Source organism: Vicugna pacos, chromosome 12 (genome assembly GCF_048564905.1).
Source record: "Vicugna pacos chromosome 12, VicPac4, whole genome shotgun sequence".
Lineage (NCBI taxonomy): Eukaryota > Metazoa > Chordata > Mammalia > Artiodactyla > Camelidae > Vicugna > Vicugna pacos.
Window position 1 is genome coordinate 42599914 of NC_132998.1, and position 14491 is coordinate 42614404.

Below are 14491 nucleotides of genomic sequence, written 5' to 3' on the forward strand. Positions count from 1 at the left end.
CTTCTACATGATTTAAAAGACTAATACACTTAAAAACAAATGATCCTTAGCTTAAAAGCCAGTAATATTACAACTTTGGTTTGTAACTCTGCATTTTGTTTTTCCTACATGATTTAAGAGACTAATGTATTTAAAGAAATGATTAGTCTATGTTTTGGGCACACAATGTATAAAGGTATAATTCTGTGACATCAACCACTGAAAGGGGTGGAGATGCAATTGTAAAGGAGCAGAGTTTGTGGGTGCTACTGAAGTTAAGCTGGTATAAATTCAAATTAAAGGGTTTATAACTTTATGATACAAAGGAGGAATGTGAAGTTGTCATTTAATAGATATATAGTTTCAGTTTTACAACATAAAAAGTGTGGATATGCTTGGTGGTGCACTGAATGCACTTAATACCAGTGAATGCACATTTAAAGTGGGTAAGATGGTAAATTTTTAGGTTATGTGCATCTTACCACAATAAAAAAACTGGAGGAAGAATTTACAAGGCTATGTGAGGAGCGACTGTGGAAAGCCTGTCAGGCAAGGAGTCTGACTTACACACTAGTTTTTGGATATACAAGCAACTTTTTTTTTTTCTTTTTAAACACCTGCCAAATCACCTCTTTTTTATACTCTCTGGGGCTCCAGCTGTTTTCTTTCTGCAGCAGGACAAGGTCCCGCAAAGCAACTGTAACTTCTTTGCCATATCATATAGATGATGATGGAGGTTTCTTTTGGGAAAAGCTACATAAAGTCTGGGGAAATTTTTCAGATCTTTAAATCGAAATTTAAAAGTACAGAACACTTTGAAAATAGTTTTTCTTGGTTTCTAATGCAAAATCACAAACTTTCGTAAGATTCCAGAACAATTCTTTAACCACTGTCTCTTAGAAATTTCTAGAAGCATAAGAGGTTTAATATAAAATGCTAAAGATACTTTTAGTAATTATATAATCCCAGCCGAAAAATGCTACCAAGACTACTGATTTATATGCGTTCAAGTTTATTAATCTCAAGTATATTTGGCAGTACCTAGTATGTTGTGGAACAAAAAAATCTCAAAATGTCAAGAGGAATTGGCCAAGATTATAAATATACTACTGTTTTAAAATGTATATTAATATATCATGCTTACCTCTGGACATTTACACAAATTTCAGTTATTGCTTACGAAAACCTTCTGTTCAGATATTCTTTAACTTACAACTGAGGATCTGGAAAGCTTTCTGGGCATTAGAAGACTATTATCAAATTTACTTACACATTAAAAATAAACTTGAACTTAGCTACATTTGTAATGGTGTGTTCACAACTGAACATTTGAACAGATATACATATATTTGGCTTTTGATTAGAAAATTATTATCCTAATATCCAACTTTGAGAGACTAGAAAACAAGGCTATCAGGAGAGGAGCTGCAGATAACACTCATGTTTACTTGTATATGTAGATGCAAAAGTTTTCATGCCAACTAGTGTAATCCTTTCATCTGACACGTGAAACTAGAACCAGACTTTCCCTAAGCCACGAGTCAGAGCTGAACGAGTCCTAGAAATTCTAACAGAGGTGACAATCTTTCCCTGCTCCCACCACCACCCCTTACCCTGCGCCCCAACACTTTCCTTCTCTTCTGCCCAAGCTGCCTCTTGCTATTCCCAAAGAATTCTTTCTAACACTTTTTGATAACTCTTGTAGCATCTCAGAACCTTTACTGTTTGGAAACTTGGTCCATTATACATCTCAAATCTCACTTTCTAAACCCTCTCCTCCATTCTCAGTGAAAAAGCATGGCTGCTCATACTGGAGACTGTTGTTATGTGCTATGCGTGCCTCTTCTCACTAAATCAAATACTTCACTGCGCTTTAGTCTCTCCCTTTGCCTGTACTTCAGGTTTTGTTTATTTTCCCACAGTGTGCGGTAATACGTAACGTTCTGTGAAGTTAATCTGAGATAGGGATCAAATATGAACTCCAGGTCTGAAAGCTGCCCAGCTTCATACATTTTTGCCTCGTCCTCAAAACTTATTCCAGCAAACTTATTGAATTTGACTTTTGGTCTGAGACAAAAAACACAATTTGCTGTGGTTTTTTTCTGTATTTATGATGTAGTAATTTTTCTCATCTTCTCTGGGTTTAAGGACGAGGATTGGTTGTTTAAACTTAAAGACAACTTTATTGGTTCTCTATAGGTTGGCTTCCAAACAGCATAAGTAAAAAAGAAAATAAACTCCATGAAATTTTAAGTCAACAAATAAAAATATAACCTAAATTTACTTTATAATTTAAAAGGTGCAAAACAAAGGTGCCAGTGTAGACCACTATGTCACATTAGACTTAATGCACCTTTTTATTCTAGATAGTATGTTATTATACATATTTTATGAAAAAGTTGCAAAAATTCCCCCCAAAGAAAATTGAGATTTAGGTTCATTAAATCTTCTGCTAAAAGAATTTTTTTAAAGAGAAGTTATGCACTGTGGACTCAACGACTAAGAAAATGTCATTTCTTCTCTGTTTCTGAGGTTCATTATGAGCAGAATATAATAGGTGCTTAACGCTGGGAGACAATCCTCCATGAGTCTCACATTTCTGCATGTCTTATGACAGCCTTTTTCCAGACCATCTTTTCAAGGACCTTTGTATAGCTAACAGCCTGGGAAGACAGTGGTCGTACCTCCTGCTGTGTTAGGGGCACTATGCTACTTGGACTTACAGGGTACGGGGTACACTGATCCAACTGATGGGGTCTGGACATGGTTCACAGTGTAGAAGGAGCCACGGTTATCTGTGAGTGTGGTCCTTTAGGCCAAATCAATGTACTGTTGCTGTTGCTTCTCTATCGGAATGTAGACTAGAAATTGATGTGTTACATGCTTTTCTCTTCTGTCCCACAAGTGCTAGAGGAGATTATCCTAATGGGGAGGAGTTGCACACAAAGAAGTGCTAGTGTGACAAACTCTCCTGTGATTTGACACCTGTGGGATGCCCAGTGGGTCGGGATTTAGTGACAGCACCTCTACCCTCTAATGCCCAAAGCTTTCACTATATAAATGATATTCTGTTAGTTGTCAAGTCTAATGATATGTGAATCATATTTTTATTTTTTAAAGCCTTAGTTTCAACTGTTCTGATTATGGTAAGTGTCATAACACTTCTGCCAGCAGGAGTTGGCTGATAAATCCAAACAGAATTCTGGGGCCTACATTCTGAAGCATGTTGGTCATAGTTTTTGGGACTATGCGAGAGAATGTACAATGCTTAGTCTCTTCAGCAGCCAAGGAAAAGCTGTCTGTTTAGCCCTTAACCACACACACAAAAACAGGCCCAAAGTTTTTGGGACCCATTCAGTATTGCAGACAATACAAGTTTCTGTGGTTGACGATTTTGCCAGTTGGAGCCTCTGGCCTCTAGCTGGTGGCATCCCTTGTGGTTCTGGAGTGGTGGCTTTTCTGACACAGATACCAGCTATATTCTTATTGAAAAACAGCTGTAAGCTTCCTACTGGACTATTTTAAAAATTAAATGACTGACTCCTGGAGGCTTTATGACTCTCTGGCCTGATATTTCAAGTTTGGGGTAGAATAACTCACACTGAATGACTAACAAGGTGTGAAGGTGTCCCCAAACCTCACTTGTCAAAAGGAATAGCCAGACTGGCCCCAGTGGCATCTTGGCTTTACATGACAAAGTGGAAGCCATACTTCTCAGGGAAACTTTATCTTCATCCCATGGTCTGAACCAAAGCTGCTGGCTTGGACAGACCTCACTTCACTCTGGTTCCCCTAAATGCTTGGGCCTGATTCAGAGATGGTTCAACTAAGCGGAAACCGATCTTACTGACTCTTGAGCTGCAGCCAATGGCCTCACAATTTGGTCTGACATGTGGAAAACTACTGACACGTGGCTGACTAAAGAGACTCCATTTTGAGCCTTTACACAGGGAAGCAAATTACGGCTGCTCGTAGAGCTGCTCTGACTACTCACATGAATATCCATAATAAGGGCCCATTCCCTGATGAGCCGACTAGAAGCAAGTCACTGATTAGGTCTGATTGCATTTCTGACATGGAGAGTGGGTGCCAGACTTGCGCTTTCTGCAAAATTTACCCACTTGTCTTATGACAGAGGAGGCCCCACTGCATGGATCTTTTCTTGCTCCTGCCTGCTCTTGGAAAACTGACCTTGTAACACTTTCAACACTTTAACGACTTTTGATACCTTTTCAGGTTATCTATCAGCTGGCTTTGACCATATAACTGGTCCTTGAAATTAGTCTGTGTAATTTTTCAGTTTTCTGGACCATTGGAGCCTGACAGCTATGTACCTTTTATCACAAAAGCTACTCAACAGTGGGCTGATGGTCTGACTTCACCACTCTCACTTCCTTCTCTGTCCACGCACGTTAACAAGGCCGTTTGATCAGTTAATGTGGCTGTCCCCAGAAAGGGATCATACCCTTGCAGCTACTTCTTAGGTATGAGCAGGAAAACGTGAAGTGCCTGGAGGACAACACAGACCTAGCTCGACAACTCAGGATTCTGTCCTGACCATTCCTGGGCATGAGGCATATTTCTTTTCTCTAACAGGTAGTCCCAGGCCAGCATGATCGACACATCCTGAGGGTGCAAAGGAGGTTTAGGGTTTACACACTTAATCCTGGTTAAGTTTTATAAAAATGAACTTGCTCATCTTCTTCCAGACCCTTTCAGATGACAGGTCTAGGTGTGATTAGAGAATGATTGGGAAAAAAGGTGAAGTTAGAGCTACTGAAATGGGAAGCACTAATTTTTAGAAGGTAATAGAGAATAATCATTCGGTACCTTTCAAAGGAAAACCTTAGATTCTGAGACGTACAGGGAAGGGAAGAACATTAATGACCTTTTGTCCTTTATGATGACCTGAAGCCTTCCTCCATAAGAGAAATGCCCCTGTAGGGCCCTCACAAGCTTCTGCAAGCACCTTACATTTAACTTACCACTTGGTCTGCCATCTCCTTCCAGGAGGCTGTGACCATGCTGTGACAGTCATTTCCCTTAACTTTACTGAGAAGCCTATCAAGGCAGCAGGGGACCGCCCCAGGATCCTGCACCTTTCACGTAAAACATCTCCGGGTATTTTCCCCACTCCCGTTCTCAGTCATCCTATGGGGTGGACAAATGCCACCTGGAAGCTGTCCATGAAGGATAAAACCTCAGATCCCTCATGGTTCTTGGCACTTAAAAAAGTTAAGGTAAACTACGCTTAACAAAACTAAAGCAAACTGACTCTTGGTTGTCAGTGTCCCCTTGGTTAACGATTTGTTAAATGCAATCACATTTTAGAGGGGCGACTTCATGGCAGATTGAGCCAGTCTTTTTGCTTGAGGCTAATTTATTAAGACAATTTTATATTTACTTCTTTGATAGCATGTAATTCACTGAAAATATCCAAATGCATTTCTGGCATCTCCTGAACAGGGGGCTATTATATCTGACTGTGTACCTATCCCAGCGCCAAGCATGGTGCCTGCCATATTGTAAGCATTCAGTATTTGTTGGCTGGGAGGGGATAAAAAAAGTTTGCACAGATGTATATGACTACAACGTTTTTGTGATATGTCTTAAAGAAAAGTCTGGACTTAATCCAGAGTCAACTATTGTTGTGACTTAAATAAGCAATAAAAGGGAAGACCTTTTTGAATATTCAAAGGACTTGAGAGATAACCTACTAAAATTAATAAGTGTTTTCAACAGTCTCTGGATACAAGGTCAGTATGCAAAATTAAAATAATATCAGAAAACATCAAATACCTAGGAATAAATCTAACCAAAAATGTGTTAAGACCACTATGAAGAAAACTAGAGCCTTAGGGGCAGAGATTTTAAGTGGCTTAAATAAATGATGAAATTAGTCTACATTCATGAATGTAAAAATTTAATATCCTAAAAATATCAGTTCTCCCAAATTGACTCATAGATTCACTGCAATCTCAGAGAAAATCCTAATGTATACTGTGCAGATTGACAGGATGATTCTAAAATTCATACATAAATAAAACAGGTCAACAGTAGCAATAGTAGTAGTTCTTTCTTGGAGAGGAAAAACCAAGCTGGAGCTCTTATAAGACTAGATAACAAAACTTATTATAGATTATACATTAATTAAAGTAGTGACATAAGGATAAGAACAGAATGATGAGAAAAATTAAGAGAATCCACGCAGTTTCCCAAATTTGAACAAAGTTTCCACTCATCCATTGTGAAACGTACTGGCTGTACAACAAGTGGTCCTGAGCTCATAAGATAACCAGATATGTATGTCTGAAGGGGATCTTGACCCCTTCCTCACACTGCAGCCAAAAATTAATTCCAGATGTAACCACAGACTTAAATATTGGAAGTTAAGATAATAAAATTTCTAGAATATCCTAATGACATATGAGCAAGTAAAAATTTCTTGTACATCACAATGATTAAAAACTCTTATTTTAAATTTAAAATTAGAAATATTCTGTTCATCAAAATAAACCAGAAAGAGAGAAAAGGTAAATTCCAGAATTTAGAGAAGACATTTGTAAGCAAAAACAAGGAAAACAAGGAAAAATATATTCTCTGTATTCAGAATATATAAAGAACGCCTACAAATCAATAAGAAAAAAGATACACAACCCAACTTACAAATGTACAAATGCTTGATCATGTCACAAATCCAAATATCCAAATGGCCAGTAAACATATGAAAAAGTATTCAACATTATTAGTTATGAGAGAAATGCAAATTAAAACAGCTAGAAACACATTACAGATCTCCTGGAATGAGAAAAAGACATGAAAACACAAAGTGTTGGTGAGGACAGAACTCTTCTGAAACTCATATTCTGCTGATAGGACTGTAGACTGATACAATCACTTTGGAATAATATCAGGTACTATCTACTAAACATAGGTAAACGTTATGACACAGAAATTCAATTCCCAAAAGAAATTTGAGTATGCACATCAAATGACGTGTACAAAAACGTTCATAGCATCTTTAGGCATAATAGACAATATCAGAAATAACTCAGTAACAAATAATCCACCAATAGTAGGACAGTGGTATATTCAAATAATAGATTAAAATGTAGTATAATCAAAGAATGGTAAATATACAGCTACACTCAACCACATAGATTAATCTCACCGACATAATATTATGTGAAAAAAAAAAAGAGTACATACTGGATGATTCCACTTATAGGAAGCTCAAAACTAGGCAAAACTAATCTATGATGATGGAGGTGTGAATGCTATGCAGACATGAGGAAGTCTTCTGGGGATAGATAATCATATATTCTATATCTTAATCTAAGTGTTGGTGATGGGGATTTAACTGTCTAGAGAAGAGGGAACAGAATGTGCAGAACTAAGGATGTAAAAGACAAGTAAGTGCTCTGTCCAGTAAGAAGATGCTCAGTGTGGCTAGAGCATACGGACGCCACTGGTGGAAGTGGCGAAGATGTCTCTAGAGTTTGCTGCCTTGTTGTGGAATACTTCAGTAACAATTTAAGGAGAGCGCTTTCATTTTGCTAGGCAACAAAGAACGACTAATGGTTGCTCAAGAGAACATAAATAAGCTTAGAGTTATACTTAATGAAGAATAATTGATAAAACATTGTGTAAATCCGGTTGAAGAATACACAGAAATTCTTGTAAATATTCTATAACCATGTTTACACACTGTAAAAGCCTGTGTCTTAGATGAAGCAGATTTAAAAAATTAGAAGCATACATTTTTGAGTGTGATTTGAAAAAAATCCGCAACACAGTATTAAGAGGATAAAAATCCTAGAAACTGGTTTAGATCCAAAACAGTACACTAAAATATTTTAAGACCATATTTATATGTTGTAGTTGGCACTTACTTCATCAAATGTAAAATCTTCTAAATCTATTTCTTCATACTCTGCTTCAGATTCTTCACTCTTAATAGCCTCGAGAGCCGTTGTCAGTTTTTTTCGCAAAAGAAAGCCCTTCCAAACTGCCTAAACAAAAATTTAAAGCATGTTATACAAGGTTATAGATCAAACTCCAAACCAGATTCTCTGTGTTATCCCATTAGGAAGATAAAACATCTTAGACCTCAGTCTAATGGCTCAATAATCTGTTTTTTGAACTTTATGTGACACTTAAAACTGCAAGATAAATGGAACGACTGCTTGTGTCTAAAGTTCTGAATCTCAGGAGACTTTCCTTGTGGTAAGCAGAAAAGAATCTTTCAAACTCCCTCAACTGCACATGTAGGTCAACCAATCAGTTATCTGACAATTCCTCCAGGACCCATTCTAAATTAAGAAGAAAGAGATACAGAGGAAAACCAATTTTGCTAATTTTCAAATGATTGTGTATAAAATAAACTAACACACATTTAGGAAAACTTCTACATATATAAATGACCATATTAGAGACTTGGTATTCTGGCCCTTAACAATGAACTAATTTCATCTTTAAATAAACCAAGCACGTATAACAGAATTAAAAACATTCAGATTCATCAATAAAATTGGAGTAGGAAAAGCTTTCCTAACTATAACTCCAAGAATGTGGGAGCTTTTAAAAAATGAGTATCTTTATATACTGGTACGGAGTAAGCTCCAGGATACGAAGTAAGTGTGTATTGCACGCTTCCATTTATCTATGAAAAACCATATAAAATGGATAACAAACAAATATATAAACCTAAATATTTAAACATACAGGTATATTTGGTATCTAATATTTGAAAAGTGAAAGCATAAAGCATAAAGTTAATTTTAAAAATTGTTACTTATAGAGGTAGAAAACAGGGTAGAAGGTACAGCAATAGAAGACAGACTTCTCTGAATACACCTTGCTTAGATTTGACTTTGGAATTGTGCCCGTGCATGAGATAACCATAAAATAAATTAATATGAAATGAAAAGAAATTCCTGAGAAAATATAAAAATATATTTTCTGCTATGGGCATAACTACACAGAAGTTACTTAAAGTGACTTCAAAATAGATTTGACTATAATCCTAGTGAAATACACTCAAAAGATAAATTTAATTACAAAAGTTACCTTAAATATGTTTTCAGTAATTATATTGTTAGTAATAAAATTGGTACTGTTATTCTGAAAAAAAATTATATTGAGAAGAGGAATATACAAACATAATTGTCAGAGCATATATGACAGTAGAAGTCACACACAATCTCTGCAGCCAACAGCCTAGCAAGCCAAGTCACAACAATTAGCCAAGAATGGTTAAGACTTGGTCAATGACTGCCAACTTCTCTATTTCTTGTCCCTACTTCTAACTGAGGGCCAACCAGAGATAGTCAAATATGCTTCCCAAAGCAATCACATAAGATGACCCACTTCTAGTTGGGCATGTATGTATGTATGTATGTGTGTGTGGGTACACATAAGAACATACGTAGTGAAAATAAACAAGGACTACACAAATGAGAGAAAACAGGTTACAGCAAGGGAGTCAGCCACCATCACTGGCCTTTGGCATAGACTCAAAGGCAGGAAAGGGAGTAGGAAGAATGTACATACATTTATGTACAGTGATGAACACGTAATTGTCACATAGAAGGCATTCATTAAATATTATTTCGCCAATTTCCTTGTCCCCTTGTTTTTGACAATTCTATTTACTTTTTAGTTTATCAAATAAAAAAAGTGTGAAATTAAATACTGTAGAAAGTTCAAAAACTGTAGTTAATTAAATTTAAATCATTTTTGCCTCTTAACATGAATTTCAGTATAGAAATAATATTCTACTATTTTCTAACTTGCTATGAATAAATTACAACTGCTCAAGAGATTTCAAAGCTCTTCTAATTTGAGGAGAAAGGATGTTAATATGAATTAAGAATTTCAACAGTATTAAATGGTAAAAACAGAAGAGAGGACATCTTTGTGTGATGAGGAACATCATTAAAAGTACTGCCTGAGAAAGAGAACTTTCTCTTTTAAACTTGCCTACGGTGGAGAACACCATCAGCTTTCCGCCCTCTTTATCAGTCCCCTGTAGGCGGGCTGTTATTACAGACCTGGGCATGTCACGTGCTGTGGGTGACTGGCATGTGTAAGCTAGCTACCTTGGAGGGAAACATAATATTTGTGATTTTCCCCCTTTTGTCTTGGTCTGCTTAGGGGCTGGAGTAACAAAAATACCATAGACTTGGTGGCTTTTAAATAACAAACATTTACATCTCCCAGTTCCTGAGGAGGCTAGGGAGTCTAAGACCCAGGCATTGACAGATTCATTGTCTGCTGAGAGCAGGGTCCTGGTTCACAGATGGCTGTCTCCTCACTGTGTCCACACATAGTGGTGGGGACTAGAGAGCTCTCTGGAGTCTCTTTAATAAGGGGACTAATTCCATTCACGGGGCTCCACCATCATGACATACTCACCTCTCAAAGGCCCCACCTCCAAATATCATTACATTGGGGATTAAGTTTCACTATGATGAATTTTGTGGAGAACACAAACATTCAGCCTATAGTACCCTTCATTTTGGGATTTTTAAAAACTCCTTTTTTTTTTTTATTTCTTTATCTAGCACTTATTCTCTCTTGGTTCCTTGTTACCTTTCAAAAGGCCTTCTCTCTGACACGACAAATGGGTGTGTAACTTCTCCATGCTGGGGAGGCACCCTTCATAGCCCTTCTTCCCTGACCCTGTTCTAGCAAGGTTCTAAGCATTAGGGAAACATGCCTTCTTTCCACTGATTCTATTTTTGGCAGATCATCTTCTCTTCCTCATGTATCCGTACCCACTCCCCTTTTTCTTATACTAACATAATGATAAGGTATCAAGATAAGGTGCAGATCTAGGGAGAAGAGAGTATAAAGGGAATTCTTTAATACAGATCTTCAGTGATAAGAGCAAAGTATTGATTTATTATACCTTACAGTGGATCCAGCCCAACACATTAGGGATAAGACTTCTGCAAAGTTCTAGACCGTGAGGCATGATGTGTATTTTTCTGATGTGACACATGTAGATACCTCCCTCATGAATCTGCAGAGGGTTAGAATTCAAGTCCCAGCCACCTCTATTCAGTTTATGAGAAATAAAGGTAATATAAATGTGTAACAATGGCTTAAAGACTTAAACATAAGACAAGACACTATGAACTTCTTAAAAGAAAACAGACAAAACTTTCTCCAACATAAATCTTAGCAATGTTCTCCTAGGGCAGGCTATGCAGGCAATAGAAACAAGAGCAAAAATAAACAAATGGGACCTAATTAAACTTATAAACTTTTGCACAGCAAAGGAAACTGTAAACAAAATGAAAAGACAATCTACAGAAAAAGAGAAAATATTTGCAAACAGCATGACTGACAAGGCCTTACTTTCTAGAATATACAAACACATAATTCAATAACAGACTCAATAACAACCCAATCAAAAAATGGTAGAAGACCTAAACAAACGCTTCTCCAATGAAGACATACAAATCGTCAGTAGGCACATGAAAAAATGCTCTAAATTGCTAAGTAACAGAGAAATGCAAATCAAAACTACAATGAGGTATCACCTCACACCAATCAGAATACCCATCATCAAAAAGTCCACAAAAAATAAATACCAGAGAGGGTGTGGAGAAAAGGGAACCCTCCTTCACTATTGGTGGGAATGTAGTTTGGTGCAGCTATCATGGAAAACAGTATGGAGATTCCTTAAAAAATGAAAATAGACTTACTATATGATCCAGCAATCCCACTCCTGGGCATATATCTGGAGGAAATTCTAATTCAAAAAGATACCTGTACCCCAGTGTTCATAGCAGCACTATATACAATAGCCACGACATGGAAGCTAACTAAATGTCCATTGACAGATGAATGGATAAAGAAGATACATACATACACAATGGAATGCTACTCAGCCATAAAAAAAATGAAATAATGTCATTTGCAGCAACATGGATGGACCTGGAGATTCTCATTCTAAGTGAAGTAAGCCCCAGAGAGAAAGAAGAAATACTGTATGACATCACTCATATGTGGAATCTTCAGAAAAAGGCACAAATGAACTTATTCATAAAACAGAAACAGACTCACAGATATAGAAAACAAACTTATGGTTACCAGTGGGGGAAGAGGGTGGGAAGGGATAAACTGGGAGAGACTAACTACTATACATGAAATAGATAAACAGCAAGGTCTTACTGTATATCACAGGAAATTATATTCAACATCTTGTAATAACCTATAATGAAAAAAGTATGCAAAGCAATATATATGTGCAACTGAATCACTATGCTGTACACCATAAATTAACACATTGTAAATCGATGATATTTCAACAAAAACAAGTTTTCAAAATGTGTAGTAAGTAATGTTCAGATTTTTCTTCTAACTTATTTACTCATGTCAAGGTTTTAATTTTCTCCCCATAATTCATTTATGATTTTATGATTTACATCTTTCTTTCTCATATATTCAGATCAATTCTGTGGCCTTCTATCAATTCTGACTTGTGTCTGTATTAGACAAATCTGACATCTTTTCCTTTTCTAACTACCATTAACTCCCAGTCCCAGAACATATCACACATTTGTTTCTTGTTAAAATTGTTCATGCATCTCTGACCATTTTCCTCCTATATTCTCTTTATACTCTGGCCCTTATGGTTGTCTGGTTGCACTATAACTTCTTATGATACCAGGAACATGAATTCTAAGTTGTTTTACTCCCAGTATCCTTTATACCTGGATTCCATCCTCTTACCTAGTTACATCGAGTCCTGTCTATTTCTCAAGTTGTATCTTACATTCTTTGTATTAGTTAGGGTAAGCTAAGTGCCATAATAAAAACATTCAAAAATGTATAATAATTCAAAAACAATAATTTATTTCCTGATCACATAACAAGCACTGAGAGGGTGAACAAGACATTGAGCAGCATCTTACCAAAAGTGATTCAGGTATCCTGGCTTTGCAACTCTGCAATCCCAACAGACAGTGTCCAAGGATGCCCCAAAGACTATTATTTCAGCCAACCAGAAAGGGAACAGAATATGAAGGAAAGTCTGAGGGAGGTTTTATGGGCCAAACATGAAGTGGTGCACATAGCTTTCACTTACTCAGAAAAAGGGCCACACTAAAGTGCAAGGGAAGCTGGAATATCTAGACTGATGTCTGCTAGGAAGAAGAGAATGTGGGTTTTGGTGAGCAGAGAGCCATCTCCACCACCTCCTTCAGGAAATCTTTCATTTTGCTCCTTCTAAAGCCCAGGGTATTTCTCCTCTGCTCTCCAGGATGGTTAGGCAGCCTGGAATTCACATTTTAAGATGAGTAGTTTAAGAAATCAGATGATTATACTCAGGAGAAGAGAAAATGAAGTTGAGTTGATTTCAAGATTTTAAGTACCATGATGTACGTCCAAAAAGACTTGTTCTAAGTTGCAAAGGAAGGCTGAATTATGCTTACCTTTGTTACAGAGACAAACTTAACAAAAGGACATTCAACAGATATATCAGTCACTGAACGAGACTGTTAATCATAAACTAATGAACTTCGCTTTATTGAATGGAATGAAGCAAAAGTTTAATATCCATTTACTATCAATGCTGCAAAATGTATTGCTCATCCACTGATGACAGGAGGGAGTTTGGGCTGTGTGACATTTTCATTCCCCATGTAGCAGAACAATATTTTGAGATGGTAACTGAGGTTCCTTTCTTTTCCTCAGCGTTTCCTTGAATCCATTGCCCTCCCTCCACTCCCAGCACCATTCAGGCATCAGTAACAGCTTTGTCTATGCATTGCCCTGAGGAGTACAGTCCAAGCTAAGTCAACTGAAACAATAAATATATTCATTAGAACCATAGCAAAGATAATTCTCTTGAAATTTATGGCTTTAATGGCAAAACCCAGCAACTTAATTTTAAGGCTGTCTTTCCAGTTGCTTATGCCAATACCTTGGAGGCATCACTGACTCCTCCCTGTCTTTCAAAAACCATATCCCCACGTACTAATACCATCAGCTCAACCTTCAGAGTATATACGTATACCTTCAAGATAAGTCCACATATATTCTGGAATGTGATTTTCTTACCACTTCTGCTGCAGCACTCTGCAACTTCCTACTGCTCTGTAAGCGCTGCGGGTATAGTCCTAAATCAGTGCCCTTGAATCTGATACTCTGCTGCCTAGAATATTCTTCCCCCAGGTGTCCCATGGCTTATCTCTTGCTGCAGTGCCGCCTTTCCTGGGCTTCCACATCCATCCTGCCTAACATGATTAATTTTCCTTTGATCCTCCTATCTTGCTTTTCCTTCTTTATCTTTCCTCTTAGTACTTATCAGTAACATATTATCTGATTTATCTGCAGATCCAAACAGAATGTAAGCTAGTAAAATTTTGTGTCAAGTCATAGTCACTAAATGAATGAATAAAGGGAAACACAAATTTTTTTTTTAGTTATTATCATTCAATTCAGGTGTAGTACTATGAATTTCCAGACCTTATTTTATGTACTTATTTAATTTGTCTGC

At 37.0% G+C, this 14491-nt stretch overlaps 1 protein-coding gene across 9 annotated transcripts in view; it reads right to left on the reverse strand.

Annotated features, from left to right (window-relative positions):
* LRRIQ1 (leucine rich repeats and IQ motif containing 1) overlaps positions 1-14491 on the reverse strand; it is a 178788-nt gene that overhangs the window by 92478 nt on the left and 71819 nt on the right. For 8 of the 9 annotated variants that reach the window (XR_012078573.1, XM_072973310.1, XM_072973309.1 and 5 more), the window contains exon 18: positions 7872-7991. Coding sequence is in view for 7 of the 9 variants with exons in the window: in XM_072973310.1 (XP_072829411.1) it covers positions 7872-7991 (120 nt within the window). In the remaining 2 variants the exon portion in view is untranslated. The remainder of the gene's footprint in view (positions 1-7871; positions 7992-14491) is intronic. The other variant, XR_012078574.1, reaches the window with a different exon arrangement.